General features: G+C 37.6%; 1 protein-coding gene across 1 annotated transcript in view; it reads left to right on the plus strand.

The window, feature by feature from the left end:
- ATXN10 (ataxin 10) overlaps positions 1-23,026 on the plus strand; it is a 96,300-nt gene that overhangs the window by 19,233 nt on the left and 54,041 nt on the right. The window contains exons 3-6 of the mRNA XM_010020336.1: positions 3,473-3,569; positions 5,008-5,172; positions 16,790-16,870; positions 22,583-22,748. Coding sequence (XP_010018638.1) covers positions 3,473-3,569; positions 5,008-5,172; positions 16,790-16,870; positions 22,583-22,748 — 509 coding nt within the window. The remainder of the gene's footprint in view (positions 1-3,472; positions 3,570-5,007; positions 5,173-16,789; positions 16,871-22,582; positions 22,749-23,026) is intronic.

A 23,026-nucleotide genomic window follows, 5' to 3' on the forward strand; every position in this document is an offset into this window, starting at 1 on the left:
GGGGGGGTGGGCTGTTGTTGTCTTTTTTAGAGCATAAATACCAAAGTGTAGATTTCCAGTGTTTGTATCAATATTCCCTGTCACTTGGTAGCTTGGTGCTAGGCTATTACATTTTTTTCTGGAATCATCAGTTAAATGACAGGAGAGAAATACTGCATGTAAGGTATTTGTATACTTCAACCCCATCAGGTCTACATATTGGTGGGAAGTGATTGGTTTTGGGTAGTGGTTGTTTGGTTTTGTTGTTGATTTTTTTTTTTTAAGCATAAGGATGCAGGTACTACTGTGATATGATTTGGAGAACATGCTATGATCAGCTACTCTAGTTGTGGTGCTATGACTTTTAATGCTGTTTGCCCCTCTTCATCATTGACTTCCCATCTGTGGCCTCTGGATATGGTACATAGAATTATGGTATTGTTTGGGTCAGAAGGGATCTTAAAGATCATTTAGTTCCAACCTCCCTGCCATGGGCAGGGACATCTTCCACTAGACTAGGTTGCTCAAAGGCCCATCCAGTCTAGCCTTGAACACTGCCAGGGATGGGGCAGCCACAGCTTCTCTGGGCAACCTGTGCCAGTTACTCACCACCCTCATCATAAAATATTCCTTCCTTATATCCAATCTAAACCTACCATCTTTCAGTTTAAAACTGTCTTGTCTTACCCGTGTCATGTCTCTACAGGCCCTAGTAAAAAGCCTCCATCCATCATTTTTATAAGCCCTCTTTATATATTGAAAGGCCACAATACGGTCTCTTGGGAGCCTTCTCTTTTCAGGCTGAACGACCCCAACTCTCTCAGCCTGTCTTCATACAAGAGATGCTCCAGCTCCTTGACCATTTTCGTAGCCGTCCTCTGGGCTCATTCTAACAGGTCCATGTTCTTGTAGTGGGGACCCCAGAGCTGAACACAGTACTCCAGGTGGGGTTTCACAGTGTAAGTCGGTCCAGCTGGTTGGTGAAGACCCTCTTGTATCCCCTTGGCCAGGTGAATCTCATCAATTCCCAGCAGACCTGGCTTCTCAAAGGTAGATCATGATCATAGAAGCTGAAGCATAAGTATTCACACTCCAGTACACAAACCATATTTGGCCTATGTCATTGATCTGGCATCACACTAAGTACTTTGAAATAAGTTACATTTTTTGTAATACGAATTATTTCTTACTTTTCGTAGGGAAAAGATGTTCAGACACTGCAGGAGCAGTGCAACGGTTGTGCTGTAGTTGTGACAGAGCACATGAATTGATTGGACAGATTGTGAGCTAGGTCCTGTTGTATGTAATCTGTATTCCTGGCATAGCTCAATTACCTTGGGCGTTTGTAGGTTCACATCTTTCTTTCGAATTGCTGAGATTCATCAAGTGAGATTACTTGGATGGGGAAATGTTGCAATATCAGAGCATCATCCTTTTTTGCTTAGTTGTGAATAGATAGAGTATCTTTTGTCTTTCAGATTAAATGCTTGCCCATATGTTGATTTGTGTCCTCCAATTGAAAGGAATATGTTACTAGTTCAAACCAAGCACTTAGAGATGTAAATGGGGTTTTTTCCATGGTACATCCACAGAATCTTGACCTTTTCCTAGATCCTTCTTGCTTGTTCAGGACATTGCAATTGAACAAGGGCAGTGTTAGTTGCTTTCACGAATATTAAGACTCCAGTGCATGATTAATGGAGAATTTGTAGATATTTATTATTGTACTGCAAATGAGTTCATAGCATTTAATCTTTGTAACAGTAAGGGTAGCAACTTCTTTTAAAAGATCTTTAACTTCTCTCTCCCCTCATAGTCTGTAGTATTTTTTTTTGACAACTTAAGCTCTAATAACCAAAGTGTAATTGATAGCTGAAAAAGGCCAAGCAAATTTTGGATAAAGATTAGAATATAGTTAACCAGGCTCATGTCTCTTCGAGAGATCTTTCTCATAGAAGAGCAGGTGAGGAGTTCACCAAGAGAAAGAACACCCTATTCCTAGGATTTAGTGCTTTGTTAGCTTTTTCTAGCATGGAAGTTTTTCCATAAAACGTTTGCTAGAACAGTAGCATGCCCATGCTTGCTGTCCTTCAGAAAAACTCTGCGTCAGCAGGATGGGAACCAGATGGATGGGAGAAGCGGAAACATAATGACAAGCAGAAAATAAAAAAGAGCAGATGTGCAGGGAGACAGAACAGCATAAAGGAGAATATGATTCACAATGCATTATGGAGAGAATATACATACTACGGGCTTAAAAAATATATATGTAAAAAAAGTTACTATTCCCTAAGCCCAAGTGACCTCATTTTAGACTTGCTTTCCTTTTGTTCCCAAGAGGACATATGCCCAGACCTCTGTAGGAAATCTGGCTGCCAGCTGACACAGCACCTTTCAAAGAGTCCTAATTTTATATTTGCAGACCCTGGCAATATCAGCCACCTCCGTCTGTAATAGGCTGCTCTTTGTAATATCTGTCAAACTTCATTTTAACATTTAATATTAAGTTTCTTTGCCAACCTATTAGTAAGGGCCAGGCTATTGAGAGCTGTCAGTAGGGCCAAAAAAAAGTGTTTTAATTTTGTGAGTTCTGTGGGTTCGTGCTTTTGTTTTTCATGAATTTACACCTTTTGGCAGGCTCTAGATTATTAATTTATATGATGAAATATCACCTTCCCATATTTTAAGTCTGTACTGAGAGGAGGCTGGAATAAATCCTTCATAGTAATAGTAGAATTCTGCCATATTAAATTCAGTGTTAAAATCGGTGTTAAAGTTACTTGGAGTACTGGAGTTTTTCTGGGATAGAAATCAGAAAGTATTGAGCACATCATCATACTGCATAATGACTTGTCCAGCTAACCAGAACTTAATGTAGGTAGAGAGTGAACAGATTCAGTTCTCTTGCTCTGGCTGTACCTACTGTAACAAAATTTTCAAGCTGTCTCTGGCCAGTGTAGGGAGGGTTCCTGGGGAGTTCTCTGAAGACCAGGCAAAGCTGATCTTGCAGAGTTCAGGTGATGACAGATGGCCTGTTTGTGTTAATTTAATATGAAGAAGAAGGCCACCTCAGATCTGGAAGAGGCAGAATGGCTACTGCCATGTGGTAGCCATTGGTTCAGCATGGGTCTGCTTCAGTTTGTGCTAAGTAGTTCCAAGCTTGATTTCAATCTGTCTTAAACCTTGACAGAGTTAATTAATTCCTGTAATCACTAGTAACCAGGTGTTTGCTCAAACCATGTTTGATATTCCTATAAATCTGGGGAAAAACCTGGATTTGTTTTGGGTATAATCTAGAGTACTTTGTAAATTTATTTGCATTAGAAGAGAAAATACAAATAGGCATTGAGAAAATGCAGTGGAATACTTCACCCAAAGCTTAATTGAGATGGATTCTGTAGCATATAACTGTAATGCTGAAGTTTGTCATTTATTTGAAATTTATTAGTGTTTCTTTGAATTCCTGTTAATATATATTCTGGTTTTTTTTCAGCTCTTCGTTGTAGCCTCCAGTTTCTTGGAAACGTTGCAGCAGGAAATGGAGATTCCCAGAATAGCATTTGGAAGTGTGCTTTCCCAGATCTCTTCTTGTAAGCATGGATGCGGGGTTTTTTTTTTCCCTAATGTAATTTCTGTGGTTATATTAAAATCTTTTCTACATGATAGTTGTGCCTCTACTAGCACCATGAAACTTTGAAAAATAACTTTGGTGAGAATGGTACGGTTGAGACCATATCCTGTAGATGGTTTTTTTTGTTAGTCAACTGCAGAGGTCAGGAACTTTAAAAACCTGCTGTTTCTGAAGTAACGGTAAATTGATTTCATTTAACAGAAACGGGAAGAAAACTCTTTATTTCAAATTACAAGCTTCAAACATAAGCTTTATTTAAGAGGTCTTTTGAAGTAGTTATGCTCATCTGGTGTTCTCGGCATAAGAATGACATGAACCTGTTGGAGCAAGTCCAGACGAGGGCCATGAGGAGGATGAGGGGGCTGGAGAACCTTCATGTGAAGACAGGCTGAGAAAGTTGGGGCTGTTCAGCCTGGAGAATAGAAACTGTGTGGAGACCTCATAGCAGCTTCCCAGTATCTGAAGGGGGCCTACAACGACGCTGGAGAGGGACTGTTCATCAGGGGCTGTAGCAATAGGACAAGGGGTAATGGGTTTAAACTTTAACAGGGGAAGTTAGGGTTAGGTATAAGGAAGAAGTTCTTTATAGTGAGGGTGATGAGGAACAAGTTGCCCAAAGAAGTGGTAAATGCTCCATCCCTGGCAGTGTTCAGGGCCAGGTTGGACAGAGCCTTGGGCGACATGATCTAGGGTGAGGTGTCCCTGCCCATGGCAGAGGTTTGCATTTAGATCATCTTAAGGTCCTTTCCAACCCAAACCATTCTATGATTTCCAAGAACATACCTTTTTCTTTATTCACTTTGCTGCTATGCAGACTTGTCAGTATCTGTGTATCAGTTGGAATCTACAGAAGTGACATAATCTCTGCATGTTCCAGTGATTCTGCCTTCCTGCCCACAGCCTCACCAGAATATCTTCCTGGAGGTTTGATTACATATGTGTAATGAAATATTACATAAATGATTGTGTGCAGACATATGACAGTATTGTTGATGTGTTTGGTCCCCTTTTTTTGTAGTAAGCTAGTAACAAAAGCACTTTCATTCAATTTGATGATCATTCTGAGTGTGTTTTTGGAGCCGACTTTTCAGCACTGGATGTAGAAGTACCTTATGATAACAGAAGCAGATGATCATTATTATGGTTTCACCCAATTTCTAGATCTCCAGTTAGTTCCAGTTTAGCATGAGTTTTGTAAATTGCCTGTTAAATTTGAACTTCACCTAGAAGTTGGATATTTCTCTTTGCAGATGACTTCCATCCCTCTTAGGCAGTAGCAAACTCATGATTCTCTAAAAGACAGCAAACAAAAACAACTCAGCAATCTGAATGCCACTAGTTTGTTTTTCCAGGTTCATTTGGAACTTAGTCTCTAAACTCCTTATCTTCTCTTAAAGGACATGCCTAACATACAGTGATAAGAAAATTGTTGCCTATTGTTGTATGGTCCTGTTCACCTGCCTTAATTCAGAGAAAGTGAGAGAACTACTGGATCCTGGAAACTTGACTGTGGCTCGTCATGTCCTGAAAGTCTACAAAGAGCAGTTGGAGTCTGAGTGGTCGTATGTATCTTCAGATTTATTCCCCACCCCCTCTGAATTAGGTGTTTTTCTAGAGTAAATCTCTGTATTAAAATGACAAAATTTGCGACAGTACAAAATTTACTACTTAGAAGTTAGTAATTTGGTACAGACATAACTTTCTTGATACTTTCACTAACCATTTTCATTGTTGTTAAAATAAGACTACAATATTGTTGAGGATATAGACAGGAATTTTAAAATCACAGGGGTTTTTTTGTTGTTGCTGTTGAAACGGTTCTAGAATGCAAACTAATTTGTACTTGTTTGCTGGTTTGTGGAGATTTTTGAAATAGTTAACACAGAATATAGTCTTAGACTCTTCAGTTATTGGGTCATGCTAGGAAAACTTGTATGACTGTTGCTTGTGAGTACTACATAAAGCATGAGTGGGTTTGTTTGTTTGTTTTTAACAGATCTGTTATTTTGTGCAACATGCAGTCATTTTTATACCAAAACAGAGAAGATATTTTGTTTGTGAATATTGCTTGTTTCATTTTTATACTGTTAAGAGCATCTAATCAGTGGGCTTACTCCATTAAGTTTTTATTTTTTTTGCTAATGGCCATTCTTGTAAATACTGTTGTCAGTTATGTGTTTGAGAGCTGTTCTGCCCTACATCAGTAAGGATGCGCATTCTGTTAATTTTTATATGATGCATTTCAAGAGGATAAAAAGGATAGTTCATATTTTTTGTAGCATTCTTTTGAAGGTCATGTTGAACTTAAAAATTTAATTAGGAAGATTTGTGAGGGTTTTGCTAGTTACTTGGAAAGTCTCCAAAGAGAGTTAAGATGATTAAATGAAAAGCAACTGTCATTTAATAGTTTTCTTTTGTACTGTAAAATTACTTCAAAATTTGTTGGTGGCTGGGCTTTTTTTCATAAATAGGTCAATTTGCTTGGGACATAAATAGTTTTCAGAAAGCCAAGTTTCAGGATCAGGCAAGTAGACTTCTGATTCAGAAGTGGCAAAATGAGCCTTCAGTTTTGGCATCTGTCAATATAAATACATGTGAAAGGCTGCTTTTCAGATAATTATCTTGATTATCCTCTTTATCTATCAAAGATATGCTGAAATGTATTTTGGCTGAGAAATGAAAGCCAGGGAGAGCTGGAAGAGGTGGTCATGGTGTTAACTTTATATTTTGAAGGTAATTGCAGAATAAATGCAGCATCAAAATAAATGATAAGGTATTAATTTCCCTGATATTTCTAGCCTGAAGTGCATACTGTTGATGTTACAATGAAGATGTCTTGCCTCCACTATGGATGTTTGATGTGAGTGGGAAATGGTCTCTCTTCAGAATAGTCTTGAAACTAAAAAGGGGCAAACTTCTATACAAGATAAAAGACCGATGAAGGAAAAGAGATGGGTAGAGAAGAATAATCCTAGTCCTGCTATAAGGCAGTTGCAGACTGTTAGCCCTCTAATTCCTGTCAGAATGATGAGTTCCTCATGCAAGGAATATATAAAAAACCATCAGATTATCTTCCAGGCATTAAGAAAACAATATATTTGGTTTTCTTTCATAGTATTAAACATCAGCTAGTTAAATCTCAAAGCTCATTATCAATTTTCCCAACTAAAATTAAAAACAATGACAAGTTTCTTGGCATTTTATATGCTTGTCTTGAACCGAATTATAAATGGAAACCTTTCAATAATATTGGCACTGTTTTCAAGTCAACACAGGTAAAGTGCATTTACAAGTGTAAAATCTAAGCCAAAAAGTGCATTGCAACAGTGCAGTATCAAGCACTGAATAGGTGTTCAAACAGGATTACCTTGAAAAGAGAATACCTTGCTAGAAAAGGGCTGATTTTTCTATTACTCTCTAGCTCTTGTTCCCATTTTCCTCTGGTTTCTTGGCCTTCATTTCATTTGTTCTTCTAATACTCTATTTCTTGTATCTCCCATCTCAAGAAACACATTCTGGAGAGTGTGTTTCTCCCTCTTGTTCAGTTGTTCTTATTGTGAGCCAATGTTTGTCATAGCCAAGGATATTTTAAATGGCAAAATACATTCTTTCTTCGTATTTACATATGAAAGGATCTGTGATACTTATACATTAGAATACGTGTAGTATCTTTGGTCTACTTGGTGTGCAGGGGGAGGTAAGAAAGTAACATTTTCACATCCTTTTTTATTAAAAAAATGAAAGTTAGTACTAGAGGTTTATTTTTTATATTTTCAAAGGAAATCTGCTGGTGTGCACCATTCCTTATGCAACAGTGATTTTTAAAAATCTTTTTTGTCTTGTTTTGGTTATGATTTTTTTTTTGTTGTTTTGTTTTCTCCTCTCTCCCAGTTAGCCATAGGTCAGTGTGTTACACTAATGTAATGCTTTTATCATAGACAGTACCTGCATTTTGTGAGCCTGTACTGCATAGTGTATTTCTGTGTAGTTAAAGGTTTGGAGAAGACTACAAAGTTGGTAGAATACTCAGTCTTGCAATATCATTTTATTTTTATTTTTTTTTTAATTATCAAGAGGTTTTTTTCTTGTCTTGGCAGTCTGAGAGGTGAATGTGGATGGATGGATACAATCGTGTAATATAATGATGATACCTTCTGTTGGTTGCTTGCTTTTCTTTTTCCATTTGCTGAGCAGCACAAAATAAGCTAGCCAGCTGTTGTGCTGACTTTCTTGCGTTCTGCCTACTCGAGCAGTTTTCTCTGCTGGTTCTCCAAATTTAGGGGAATACTTTACTGATGCCAGCCATGTTGCATCTATTTCCTATAGGAAACTGTTGTGAACTTTTAACTGCTCTTGATTTACTAGTGTAACGTACTGCTATGTTCCTGTGATCAAATAGAGCAGGCTGTGACCAGAAATGGTTCCCTAACACATACTTTGCTATGAACAGAAACGTGAACAGTAAACAGGATTTCTTACTTTGGTAGAAGTAATGTTATTTACTTTGGCTGATGAAAGCTGATCTTCAGCTGATCTTCTTGTCTTGGATATAAGAACGTTTTTTGGACAACAAGAAGTGAAAACCTAAACTTTGTCCGTGGGTCAGTGTTAGTCCTGACACGTAGTAATGCTTTAGGACAGCTTTTGAAATTGTGTAGGTTTTCATGTGCCTTATGCTGATGATAGAATAATATTCTAGTAATTATAATAATAGTCAATATTATATTCAGTAATATTCAATATAATTTTCATTAGAGCCTTCTATTAATTATTTTTGGATATTCAATTAGTTGCAGTTTTCTGCAGTTAGGTGTGTGAAAGACAGTCATTGTTGCTTTGAGGGTATATTTGAACTCTGGTGTATTGCTGCTCTTGCTTTGGTGTCCATTTTTATCATTGCATGTAATCTTCCTCATTGAAATGAGTTCTTGGTTCATTGCATTTTTTATTCCCCCTTACTGAAGAATTATGGTACTTTCTAATACAGAAGAGCATGCGTGAGATATAGTCAGGTGAAAGTGTACACACTTTCGACTTCTTATGAAGTCGAAGCTAAGCTTTGGTTGCCTCTCTGGCTGGACTGTAGAAAAAATATTTTGTCAGCAATTCATTGAAAACTTGGAGCTGTACTTCAGCTCTCACTGAAGTACGTACCACTGGGATTGCTTAAATGAATTTACATAGCCGCGGTATTCGCAACAGAGCCAGTACTCTGTTGTAAAGATTTGGGTCCCATGTGCCACAGCTAACAAAGTGCACAGCAACCATTTTTAAGTGTCTGTTATGGCATTATATGTCTGAGTTGAAACACAAACTATTCTTCCAGGAGGTTATGCTCGCTGCTAGACTCACAAATGACTAGAATTAAGATGTTCTTACTTTTAAAGTTAAAAGTATTACTTAATTCATGCCTACCTTCTTGTCTCTCAGCTGGAGCATCTGGTTTTGTATTACACTGCATAAAAAGTAGATGCCACGTGTGTTTATTCCTCTTGGCTGGGCTTTCCTGCTGTCAAACGCTGCTTTTAGGTATGGAAAATCTTTGAATAACCAGGCAACTTTTGGTTATAGGCAAAATTTCTATTCAATATTTTATTCCCTTTTATTGTGCACTGAAATTTATGACTTAATGTTCCTCTAAGTTTGTATCCGATGAATTCCACAAATAAACACTTAGGATGCTCAAGTTATTTTTGCAGTTGCTGCCATGAACCATTAGAACAGAGAGAGGACATCCAGGACAAATACTTGGGTTTAAGTCTATTGGCTGAACTGTAGTCTCACCCACAGAGTTCTCACTAGTCCATTCAGCTAGTGCATGTTGGGTTTTCTACTCTGTATCCATCACAGAAAGGCAAGCACATCTTTTAAATTCTCTTTTTTTTTTTTTGGCAATTCCTCCTCTGTTTGTGATCCTATATTCGTATTTAAAGTCCAAGCCTCCAAGTTGGAAAAGTCCTTAGGGAAAGTTCAGGAGGAAGTTCTTTCCAAGTATGACGCCTTTGGCTTCTCCCTCCAGTCTTGCAGCAGTTCTGTAGGGAGATTTTGTCAGAGGAAATCTGAGATTATTCTGAGCAGTTCTTCAGGGCTTATTTCTCAGAAGCAGCTGTTGGTAGTGGACCTTCTGCAGTTCCTTTTTTGTCTGCCATAAACCCCTTTCCCAGTTAAAGAGAGCAGGGGAAGCATCTTTAAAGGCAGGACATAGCTTTCTGGAATTTTCCTGTAACATTTGCCTACTTCTTAAATCACGAGATGTTTGGTAGAAGACAAGGGTCTCCTGTCGGTAAAGAAGGAATGTCTGAAGTGTTGGCTATGCTTCCTGAGAGGGGTGGGTTATGGGAGGTAAGGCCCCAGTTCATTGACTTCTGTACCTAATCTATGATGGAAAGCCAAGACATATGCTTTCTAAGCAGATTTTGAAACAAAGGAGAGCTATTTTGCATATCAGCGTAGTGAGATTTTGAGACTGTAAGTTACTGATGCATTTTGAAAATGTGTTTCTATATTGACAGCACAACAAACACTGCCTCAGAACTTGGAAGAAAGGAAGGTTACAGTGCTGTGATGCACACCTGAGTGTGTCTTTGGGTGATACACTTTTTATTAAGTCTTTTCTATTATATGCTATGAGCTAAGAAGTAGTTAATAAATTTAAGAAGGAAGTCTGTTCTAGAAGGAATGCCCTGGTCAGATTTTATATTCAGTCCTTGTATGATCATACCTGTTTATCCAGACTAGATGGTCTGAAGGCTCATTTCATTAAGCTCGTGGTTACTTGTAAGCATCAGAAATGCTTCTATCTCTGAAATCTGTGAAGTTGCAGAATGTAGTTCACACATTTATTAAATATTCTCTTGAACGGATACCTCCTCATCTTTCTTTCTGTAGGAGCTTTATCCTCTAAACAGCTCCAAGATTTTTTTAATGTTGCTACCTTTGTCATGTTTAATACTAGATGCTGAGTGGCATTTTTTAATGGTATTAATTAAAATGTATTAGACAGTGTATTCTTAAACTGCTTCTAAACTTCTAGCTAACACAGCTCCTGAACTTGTTTCAGGATAGCAAACTGGTTATCTTGAATAGTAGGAACTATTCTGAGGCTGCTGCTGCTGGTCTAACTCCCAAGAGCAATGATCTGGGGCGGCAGATTGTGTATCTCCAACTGAGGTTCTTAGGCTAAAATCTTTGAGCAAGAAGAAACTGGAAGTTTCAGGACTGAAAGCTGTTGAAACTTACCTGTCTTGTCCTGCATGTTTGGATGTATAGTTGGGCTTCAGAGGAGTGCCCAGAGCTTGATGCTCTCAGAAAGTTTTAAGGAGTATGATGTTACAGAATATTCTTGAAAGTCTTTCCAGTCTTTCTGCTCCACAGAAACAAGTTCATTTCCTTTCTCGGATATGATTTATGGCATACACTAATTAAATGATCCTATCTCCCTGACGGTTCTTTGCTGTGCGGTTGTCTTCTAGAAAATGTGTCGGTCCTTCCATCATGCAGCTACTATCTAGGCTGTTAGCTTCAGAATTAATACCCTCTAACTTTGGTGGAAAACTTCCATGCTGCTACAGGAATGGTGCATGAGAGACCATTCCTGCCCTGTCTTTAGCTCTGAGACCTTGTCCTTTACTGTAGGCTCCCCCTTTCAGGTTTGGTTATGATCTGTTTCTTCCATCTTGCTCTGCTCATGCTCATGATTATAATCGGTCTTTCAACATTATGCATCTTTTGGTGCTGCTTCCTCCACCCCTATGCTCTATCTTCTGTTCTGTTCAAAGAGGTGGGTATGGTTTTCATGCACTTGTGAGACAATAAATGATATTCTCTTCCATCTTTCCAATATAGCTTTGTGATGGGTATGCTGATTTAATTCTTTTGAAGTGTTGACATACTAAGTTCAACATATCTTAAACATGTAAGCAAATACACTTTCTCCATAATCTAATTCTCTTTTTATAGTGCTGCTTTCTTTCAACAGCTGCTGCTTACCACAGGATGCTATCAGGGAATTGGACATATCCTTCCTTTACGAAGCAAAGCTGGCATATGCCGTTCAGTAACTGAAACGTATTCCTTGCTGTCTTTCTTTCTATGTGATACTACCAGAAAGTACAAGCAGTATTCCATGTCATAAGTGAGGTATGCTGAAAAGGCTTTCCAAGCACTGCCATTTATTTATTTATTTTCTTTTGCCCCACTAAAAGCTTTTTATTCAAACATTCAGAGAGCTATGCCTTAGGCTCTGGAAAATTGTGGAGCCTTTAAAAAGTCATTTCTCTGTGTTTCCCACACATCCATCCCCTTTTCGGTTTGTATTAATCAACAGCAGAAAAGTGTGTCGCACAGTTTAGAAGCTACTGTATAGAAGAGAAATAGGCACAGAATGCCACGAGATCTATTTTAGAATATTGAACCTGCAAACATATGTGTTTTGTAAAATAATTAGGAAAAAGTAGTACAAAATTACATTATAATTTATCCTAACCGAGACCAATGTGTATTCTAAAAGCTGTTTATTTAAGAAATACTTTGGTGGTTCCATTAGAGATGAGAGTATAGCTTGTGTCATCAGTTTTTCCAAGTGTGTGCATGGGACAGCGTAGCTACTGTGGAAAGAAAACGCAGGTTGTATTTTTGATTCCTGAAGAGCAAGGAACAAAAATCCTCCATTTTAAAATAAGAGGCGTAATACGCCTTTTTGCTTCCAGAAAAATGATATTAAGAGTGTGGTCAACTGTTTGGCATAGGAAATAAGATTTTCTGAACATCCACTTTCTCTTTTTGAAGCCACAGCTCAATGATGACTGTTAAGATTAGACTGTGGGGCTCCCCCTCCTCATTTTTTGCCTGGTTATTTCATCCTGGCTTATGGGAAGTGGAAGGAAGTGTGGACAGAAACTAGTGCTGCTGTGGCAAGGAGTGTTGCCTGTGGGCACAGATTTAAAGGCAAAGATGGAACTCCTCAGTGGAGTGCTTGTTGCTTCATTGGTATGCATGTGGTGGAGAAAACAGAAAATATTACCTTTTTTTAGATATTTTCTTTTTTCTTTTCGTTTTGGGCTGGCAGCTCTATCTCTTCACTCTTGACAATTTAGGGTTTCCCCTGCCCCCTTCTTCTACTCTCCAGAAAGTAATTCTTATTTTTAATTCCAGGAAAATTGGAGTTACATTGCAGGTTCCAAGTTCAACTGTGGTTTTAAATAGTACTGACAATTGGAAAAGTTTCCTTAATTGTAGAGATCTGAGTAGCTTCTACTTTCTCTTTGCAGTTGCAGTGTATTCACATAGATTTCCTCAGTCTTTCGAAGCCCAGCCTTACACATTTATTTATCTTGTCATCTATTTCTTGTATATTTGATGGATGGGGGGAGCAGGAAGTGATTGCCTTGCTAATAATTTTCCTCCCCCCCTTTTTTTTTCCCCTTGGTAGCTCTTCAGAAAAGATAATTATTTCTGCTTTGCACACAAATAAAAATCTCACCTAGTGCCTTTCAAACTGAGTGGGATTGTTTTCTGAATCAGAGAAATATTACAGGTAATCTGAACTCAGTTTTCTAGACCTGAGAGTTGAGTTGGTGGACAGTATCATGGCCTGTAAGGAAGATGCTTTCATTATGGGTAATGCCTTTTGAAGATGGAAGGCTGTTCACTGTTGTGCTTGATTCAGCTCAGGAGAAAACTGTTACAATGCTTGATACTTGGGTTGAACCTTAAATATGAAAACGTGTTTCCTTATTCTTGAGCGAGAAGTGCTGGTGTTCAAGTAGAGTGAATTTCCCAGATTCTAGAGGTCTTTGTGACAACACGTATATTCCATTTGTTACTAAATAACTTTGTACTTGTAATTGTTTTTTAAATAGTTTTGATGATAAATTGCTTACATTCTTGTGAAAGTACCAAAATATATCTGTTTCTAAAGTATGTTCTGGTCCCAAAGAATTCTGCATGAGGCATATTGCTTTTTTAGGATCTTAAAAGGCTGGCAATATGGCAATATGGCTTTGAAAGGGTAGCTGTCTAAATTGTTTATTTTGTTTTCTTCAAAATTTATATGATTTGTTACATTTGTTTCTTAAACTACAGTGAAAGTGGGTATTTTACTCTTACTAAGTATTTTGGATAGAGTGGCATTATTGTAGGATGATGAAAAATGCTTTTGGTTTTGAGATTGGAAGAGAAGTTTGCTGGTCAAATAGAGAATCACCATGTCTTTTTCTTTCTTCTAAAACATTTGTGGGGGTTTTCTTCCTCGTTTTCTGAGACCAAGGACACTGTTCTCTAAACTTGCTAATGGGATCAAATCAAGTTAATATGGAGCATTACATTTGATGATAAAGTTGATTGCTTACACCCGGCTTTGATTGGAGCAAGCTTAGTGGTCATTTGGAATAAACCGAGCACAAATGTAGCTTATACCATTTCATCTTGGCTGCTTCTCAAGTTCAGTTTGGTACAATGCAGCCCTTGTGCTATTGTAAAGTCTTTGAACTGAACATCTCCTCCTCTATTTATCTACTGGGTAAGCACTTGATTTTTTTAGGATTTTAGCCAAACAATTTTTTAAAAGTCAAGAAAATTGGCATATTTAACACTGTTCATTTGTTACTGTGTTACGCTTGCATAACAACTTCAATTTTCACCGTTTCTTTCGCTGAATTATCATGGTCCTCAGTTTATCCCAGTGGTTCTGCTGTTGGCCCCAAAGAGAATTTAAATCTCCTACCAAAGCCTTTTGTGTGCATCTGAAATGCCATATTCAGTCAGTAACCCAAAACTGAATGTCTTCTTTTATTTCAGAATTGTGGATGGCCTGCTTTTCTTCTTCTTTTCCTGTGCCTCAAATGAAAAACAGGAGAGCTGAAGACTAAAGATAGTAGATTTAATTTGCTGCATCCTTGCTTTGCTACCACCAGAATTTCTGGGCATGGTAGCAAGAGTTGAAAGTGCTTTACTCACTCCTCTACTAATTCTTCTGTTATCTCTTGGTGATGCTCTTTTAAAATGCTAATGCTCTATTCTTCATGATACAGTAATGAAAGAAGTTGGTAAGGTGAAAGAGAAACATAAATACAGAAGCAAGAATTTCTGAGGTGTTACATCATGTCATGAAATTAGAAGGGTAAAAAGCATATAGAGAAGTCTGTGCTCCTTTATGAGCAGAAACTTTATTCTGAAATACTGCATGCTGCTCAAGCAGTAGAGGTCTAGTCCACAGAATGTGAAATAGGTGTCTAAATAAGTACTAGAGTGTGGACCCAGGTAACAACTAAAATACAGGTTGTCTTCTTTGCAATAGTAGTCACTACTGTGCACCTAGTAGCACCAGTTCTTTTTGGGATAATTGCTGATCACTTTTTAACTGCAAGGCAAATGGTCAAGATTTCCTCTAAGTAAAATTAACTATGAAAATTAAGGTTGAAATTCTTAGTTTGAACTGTAAAATTGAAAAACTGGGCTTTAGATTTTCTCCTTAAATGCACTTTCACCATACTTCATTGCCCACTGAAATTTGTAATTTACGAGGCTAAGTACTATGTTCTGAACAGTTCCGATTGTTACGCTTTTTTTCTTTTGCATCTCCAGATAAAAGCCTTTGCTTCTACTCAAATCCTTGAAAAATTAAAGTAAGTTGTTACCATTCTGAAGGTTTAACTGCGGATGGCTTGTATGCCATGAATTGTTGGATCAGGAACTCTAGAAGTGTTCCCCTTGACTACCCTGCTGATGGCTTGATTCAGTTGTTATGGCTGGGTCTGTGCTGCTCAGTTGGAATACATTTGTGCTGTTGACTTTGGGAAAGTCTGTAAGTTCAAATTTGTGTTGAAACTCTTGAATCAGTACTACACTGCCAATTTTAAGTTGATGATTCCCTACGCCTATACAATTCATTTTTTTTTTTCCTTGAACATTTGTACAGATATCAGTTTAAAAAAGAAAAAGAGAAAAGCACATCACAAAATAGCTTTTATTATCCTTCGTCCTCTTAAAAATGTCTAGTTTACAGTAACTGAACCAGATGCTGGCTAAGTCCACAGTTACCATTAGAAAGATAATAGCTATTAATCCTTTGGACCTCTTGTTCTCCTATTTCCCCAATTGTCAGTGAGTATTGGTCCAAAAATTACTTCACTGCAGCTGGAAAGCTTCTGTGTGATCTTCCTGTTAGCTACGTAGTGGATTATGGATACAGAAAACAACAGGCTGTCAGCAAAGTGAAAGGTAGGGAGAAGGTGGAGGGAATATTGAAATCACTTGGTTGTCATACTATCTTAGCTATACTATTTCAGTAGCCTCATCAGCTCAGAGGATGCTCTGAGATTTGACCTGTAATTATTTATATTTAAGAGGTAGACATGCTGCTTTAAAAATGCATATTTTAATATGCATATACCTATGCAGCATATATAATACTGTCAGTACTCCTAGGAATGTAATTTGAAGAGTAAAATATTTTTACATACTTTGTTGTTCCCATAATGCTAAAGGTACATGTCTGTCTGTGTTGAAATTAAATTACTAGCACTTGCTATTGACCACTGTGAAATGCTGCTTGGGAAAGTGATCACTGTAAATACTGGCGGTAGCATAAGGGTAGACTGACCATACCTCTCTGCCTCGTAAAGCAGAGTTAGATTTGGTTAGCAGCTTAGATTCTCTTACAAAAGAAGGCTATTTTTTTGTAAGTTGAGAAGCAGCATTCTGCTGCCTTACATCTGACAAAGAAGTTTCCATTTGGATTGATGTTTTGTTAGAATTTTTTTAGAAGAGAAATTATTTGGGCATTTTTTTGACTGTTGCGTGTAGAACGGTGTTGCGCTGAGTAGCATCTTAGTTTTCAAGCTTGAAGCTTGGCTTTTTGCTGATACGCATAAACAATGGGATGAGTGTTCTATTATTCTAATTGTGGTGTGCCTTTTGTATAACTGGCAAGAGACCCTAACCAGCTTTTCTTCAAGCATTTGAGTGAAAGTGTGCTGAATTGATGGGAAATGACCATTGTGGTATTAGGAAAAATACTGCAGAACAATGCGCAATTATTTTGTGACAATTTCTATCTATTAGCAATTAGTACCAGAAGCACATCACCCAGTCATCTACAAGATAAAACAACGCCATTTGGAGTAAATATCGATGCTGATTTTTGTAGCACCAGTAATGCTTTTTTCCCTCCCCCTTTAGGTTCTTGATTGTTACAGACCATTTGCTGAAATGTCAAGAGTTGGTAGAAGCCCTCTATGCCAAACTGAGCAATCAAGAAAGGTAACCCCAAAAACCAATGTGGCTTTTAGTATTTAGCGTTCCATATAGAGTATCCTGTTCACATGATTGAAAAACTGTGTGGTTTCATAGTTGGCACAAAATCTCTAAATACATGTTTCTATGTCAGTAATGGTTTTAAATTGGTTGGTTAACATTACAGCTTAGCCACAAGTGGCAGTGATTTATGTAGGGTTGCAGAATCCAGGTTGGCGCCATTACTTGGTAAAGAAATACTTCAAAAAAAAAAAAAAAGTCAAGATTTCATGCCTGTGTCTTGATTTCATAAGAGCACCACGCCCTGCAGTGTTTTACATCTGTGTTTGAAATATCCTCCACTGTTCATACTCCTGTTGTAATTACAAGAAATTAAAGGAAGCCTTTACTAAAGTTGGAAATGTGTCTACTACTGGTTAGCAGAACCTAAAAAATGCAGATATGCAGATGCCCATGATTACTTAATCTTTTAGTATTTCCACTATTAAAAATATTAAATGCTTCAACAGTCCTTCACCTTGAAAGAAACTAGCTAGTTTTCCTTCAAGTGTTCATGTAGATATATGCGGAATTAATAGGAAATGGCCATTGCCATATTTGGGAAAATGCTCATTTACAATTGCTTTAATCGAATATTAGGGAAGATCAGTTTTTGGAAATCCTGTACTATAATTCTACTGCTCCTCCAGCTGCTTGAAGATCTTGTCATCTTGTTTATGTAGTCAATATCCTGCTTTGTTCTGTGTTGACCCAGAGAAACTGCAAGCTCCCCCTGTGGTACTCGCAGGTGAAAGACAAAGCAAACAACTTAGTCCCTTAATGTTGGGCGGGGGGGGGGCGCGTTGGTTTTTTTTGTTTGATTTGGGTTGGGTTGGGTTTTTATTTCCTGTGACTAAAGCCACAGTGTTATTACAAATGGGAATACAGACACTGATCACAGATTTGAAAGAGGCAAATAAAGAGTATATGATAGGTTGAAAACCATAGATCAAATAGCATTGATGCATGGAAAACAAGGAATGGGAATGCTAAGGAGGAAAATACTGTCCTCCTCCTTTATTCAGGCTGACCAAATGGGAATGAATATGAGCTGTGGGCTTACTGTGCCTGGAAGTTGGGGCTCCTTAACCAGTTAGAGGGAAATAATGTTTTAAATGAATGAGCTAGATTTAATTCTTTTGGGGGATGTCATGAATGGCAATTTGCATGTTTTCTTAATCCCTTGAGGGATTAAGGACTGGGTTAAGGTGTTCAGTCGTGCTTGAAGCAATAGATGTTACCAGTTTCTAGAAAGGTCTCGGCTGGATTTGTTGCATGTACCATGCTGCGGAGGGTGATATACTCTCTCTACTGAAAGGCTTTTTGTGTAGGCATGATATGGATGATCACATGCAGCATGGGTAGTCACAGCATATTCACTGAATTTGTTATTAATCCCAAGAGTTCTGCAAACCAAGTAAACTCAATTAAGTTTTTCAAAAGCATAAATCACAGTACAGTTTATTATGAATTTGGTACTGCTTAATTTATTGTCAAACATATGGAAGTAAGTGGTGTAGAAATAGTCCTTTCGCATCTGAGCTGTAGAAGAAAATCCTGCAGTGGCTTCTTCCCAAGTAGTGTTAGCATATTTAAGAATGCATTCTTTTGAGATATATAAGGAGACAAATTCAGTTCAGATAAAAACATTTTGACTGTCATTAACTGGAGGAAAAAGCAACTGTATAAACCAAAGCATAGGGAATTCATTGTTTCAAAACGAGACAAGGAGCCTTCACCGCAAGAGTTGCCACACTGGGTGTCCAGTAAGGCTGACCAAGTCATATAAATTAAGAAAGGACAGATGTGGTATTGAGATGTCTGGGGAAAGCAGTTTGCACTCATGAATATATGGTAACTCTCAGTTACAGTATTGTGCACATTAAATACACTTACTCTAAATGTATTTACTGAAATGAAATTAACTATGCTGAGAAAGTTTGGGAATATGTACCTTCGTGGTGACTCCTAAAGTTGGCAGTTGCCTTAGATAACCAAAGTATATACAGTTGCGTAACCGCAGTTATTTGCACTATTCACAGTATTCGCACTATTCAAAGTATTTCCTGTAATTGAAATCTAGTGCATTTGTGATACACTGGCCATGATGCATGCCATGAAGTAGTTCTTGTTGTAGAAGTGGATCTGGAATCTGAATTTTCAATTCAAATAAAATTCTTGACTTCTGAACAACTCTCTCTTTCATTTCCAACAAATCTAAGTGCTTTGGTGTTGCATGTCTGAGTCTGCAAATGGCCTGAAATAAAAACTGTGATAATATGATCAGCTTTTAAATGGTATTCGGGCTTTGAAAAGTGTATGATGATGTGACAATGCCTGCTGTTTCTCTGCAAGTGATTATTGCAGAAACATATGGCTATGATATTGAGCCAAAAAACTGTAGATTTGTGAATTCTTTGCCAGATTTGAGATTTCCCTGCACGTGTGTGCAAGTAGTTGGCAGAAGTATTGAGAAAAAGCCTGTTTTGCTTTAATCCAAGTTAGCCTTGAGTGTAGACAATGCAAGTTAATGCTTTGATAGTCTTAATTACATTGTAAAACCTTCAAAATGAATTCATCTGTGTTATCTCTTTTAAGAAGGAGTTTTGCTTTAATTAACAGCAACAAAAATGCAACCGAATAGCAACTGAATCAGGTGTTTTTAAGATGCTCAACTACTTGTGTCTTTAGTTTTGATTTGTGTGCTACTTCATGTTAAGTGTTCTCAGTGAGTGAGGTAGCCATTCACTGACTTATCAGCCAGGGGTTTTTGTTCTTGGTTATGCTCACAGACACAGAATAGCTGAAGGTAGCATTGCCCTTCACAAATTTACAGATTTGCATTTAATAGGATGCTTACAAGTACCGTTTGAAGTTGAAAGAATTGAAAGTTTTGAGAAAGGACCTGACTTGTTTCAAATCGCTGTTGATGTCAGTGAAGTGTTCCAGGAAAGAGAAGCCCCAGTTGCAGAGAAAGAATATCCCAAAAGTCTGGCACTTGCTAAGAGGTTATATACTAGGCATGCTTGATACAAAAATTGTTTGGTGATAATAAAATTGATACAATTTTACAATATTATTTTTAGACAGGCTTAGCAAGACTTCACTTTTTTTTTTTTTTTTTTTTTTTTAAGTAACAACCTTCCAGATTTAAATTTCACTTAATTGCTGTGGTTTATTTGCAGACTATGAGACAGCAATGTGTTTTACTGATGATTGAAAATACTTTATAAGAGTTGTTCTAAGTTCCTGCCAATTTGGTTAGCTTTGGGAAGAACTGGTTTAAATTTGGCTAGCGGAAAAAAACCCAAGAGAGTGACAAAAAGACTTACTAAGTGGTGTCTAAGGAAAAGGAAGATGACATGGTATAATCATTGCCAAATAAAATCATAAATAGAATACCAAAATTATATTTTAGATATTGAACTGAGTGTTACAAAGATTCATGACGAAACATGCTAAAACTGTTACTAACAGTTGTCATATCTGTATTTAGCTGTATGTAGGCAAACAAGTAGGAACAAACTCTGCCATTTGAATGGCTAAATGGTTCTGCTATCGTTTAAAAGAAATGACCAAATTGCATTGTGTAAGAGAACTAACTTGGAAAGATTCGTGTGAGTCTTGGAAGAAAACACAGGGAAACAATAGAAGAAAGGAATGTAAGGGAACTTGCACCAGAACAAAAAGCGTTGCTCTGAGGAAACTGTTGACTGAATGGCAAGACTTGCTTGAAATTCAGGGGAAAGATGGGCATGTCCTGAATGACTGTGCCTGGAAGAAAACTCAGGAAAACAGTTTTGACATGAATGGCTAAAAAGAACAGAAAACTTTAAAAGAAATTACAGACAGGAGGTGTTTTAATGTTACTCCCATTTCTCTGGAAGGATTATGGTTGTCTAAAAGTTCACTCGATTGTATTGCAAGAGGAAGAGTAATACAGAAAACTTCCTTATTTGCAACAATTTCATCTCACTAATACAGTTTATGGAAGTATGTAGTGACCCTCCAACTTCTTTACAGATGTATTGCTTGGCATTTTTTAAACGTGTATTATTTGGATTATTGGTGCACTAGTAGCTGACTAGAATTCTGTTAAACAAGAGACAGTATTTTATTGGAATAGTTCCTGTAATCATAACGTCTTTGAGCGCCTGCTTTCTTAGCTGGTAAAAACTGGCATGTAAAATCTAGCCCTGTCTTAGGGATGAATGACACATCTGTGCACTTAACTTGATTTTTGCATAATCTGAGACCAAATCTGAAAGCCTTCGTTCAGGTGGGGATGTTGAGTAGGAGGACTCTGCTAGTTTGTAGATGGACAAGAGTGTGGTACTCAGTTGTAACCTGCAGAACAAACAGAACTACTGCTCTGTGTCAGCGCCCCGTCACTTACATAAGCAAAGTCCTGTGAGAGAGGTTACTAGTGTTTGACAGCCTTCTGTCTGAAGTCCACCCTTTCCCAAATGCGTTGAGCGCATTTCAGTGCTACCGTGTTGAAAAAGCTTTTTGTCCTCATTCAGATAATTGTTTAATGCAGCTGTATTGATGACATTGCGGGTTGCGTTTAGCAGGAACTGAGTAGCTGTTACGTGATTAATAGGGGTGGGTTCTTGGAGGTTAATAAAGCAGTGACCATGCTTTTTCCACAGAAAAAGACATTTCTCTTCCCCTTGTGACAACCTGCTTGGTAAATTTAAAAAAAGAAGAAAAAGCATTTGAACTATTCCACATGTTTAAATGTCAGTCCTTCCATCTGAATTGCAAATATTTTAGTGAAAGAAAACTCTGAGCTGGCTCCTGAATTCATTCAATAAATAGTGCTCTTTCAGGTTGAGAGAATTACAGTGGGACTTCACTAACTCATGTGCTCCTCTGTGCTGGAGTTGAACTGGGAAGCTGTAGGAGGGCCTTTGCCACGTTAAAGTCCTGCTTCCAGAAAATACTCCCTGTTTGCCCTAACAACATTAAGGAATATCGTAAATAAAATTACATTAAAGCTGTTCAAATAAATGACTGAAGTATATTTTATACAGCAGCTTTGTTATGTATCCACTTACTTGCTGGTTTAATACACCGAGTAGCTCTTACCAGGTTTATGAGGAAGTAACTTGGATTTACTGTAGTCCATCTAGTGGTAATTATAAAACAACTGTAAAGAACAGAGTGTGCCTATCAACTTTTATTTTCCCTGTTTCTTCCCAGAATTGGTTTGGGGTTAGGGAGGAGAATGAGTGAAGGACTGTGTGCAAAGCAAGGGCTGTGAAAAGTGGTATTTTCAAATGGAAGCTGTCAAATAGTCTGCATTTATTTTGCTGAACTTAACAGCTTTTAAGAGTTGTTTTGGTGAAATTTTAGACATACAGAATATGCAGTCACAGTACTGTTGTGTTAGGACATAAGAAATCAGAAATTGAAATAGACTTTTAAAAAATACTGACTTGACTGTCTGGCCAGATTGTATTAATTGAATGATGAATTAAATTAATGGTGTGCAGAAATAAATTAGCGAACAGGAACTGATTACCAGTATTCGTAAGACTTCTTAATTTTTAAAAATCAACTCTGTTACTGGCAGGCTAATTGTATAATTTTAAACAACTGTATCTGCTTATTTTTACTGGTAATTCTATATGGCTTAGTGAATTTGATTAACCAGTTTCTGTTTTCTGATTCTAGAGTTACTTTGTTAGAGCTGATGATGGTGACTGTACATGAGAAGAACCTACATACCAGTGAAGAAATGAATGTGTTCATGAGACATGCTGACTTCGTTGCAGGCTGTTTCCAAGAGAAATATGAAGCTGTGCTCAAGTTAACTTCTGCAGCAGATGCAGCTGATGAGGTATGTCTGACAAAAAACATTCTAGTGCTAGAGTCTTCATTGCTACTACTACCCAAGTGGCACTTGTGTACATTTCCAGTTTACTTTATATTGGGAAAACACTGGTAGAGTTTAGAGTAGAATCTGTAGACAGCAGCCCAATTTTGCTTGTAATTTGAGGATGACAGAGAGTACGGTACTTTGGAATAGAAATACATCTACCACCTTGTTAAAGATCTCAACATTTTAAAGTGAGTTGTCACACATTTGGATGTTTTATTATGTCCTTACTAAGGATC

The sequence above is a fragment of the Nestor notabilis genome, unplaced genomic scaffold, assembly GCF_000696875.1.
Source record: "Nestor notabilis isolate BGI_N333 unplaced genomic scaffold, ASM69687v1 scaffold588, whole genome shotgun sequence".
NCBI lineage: Eukaryota > Metazoa > Chordata > Aves > Psittaciformes > Psittacidae > Nestor > Nestor notabilis.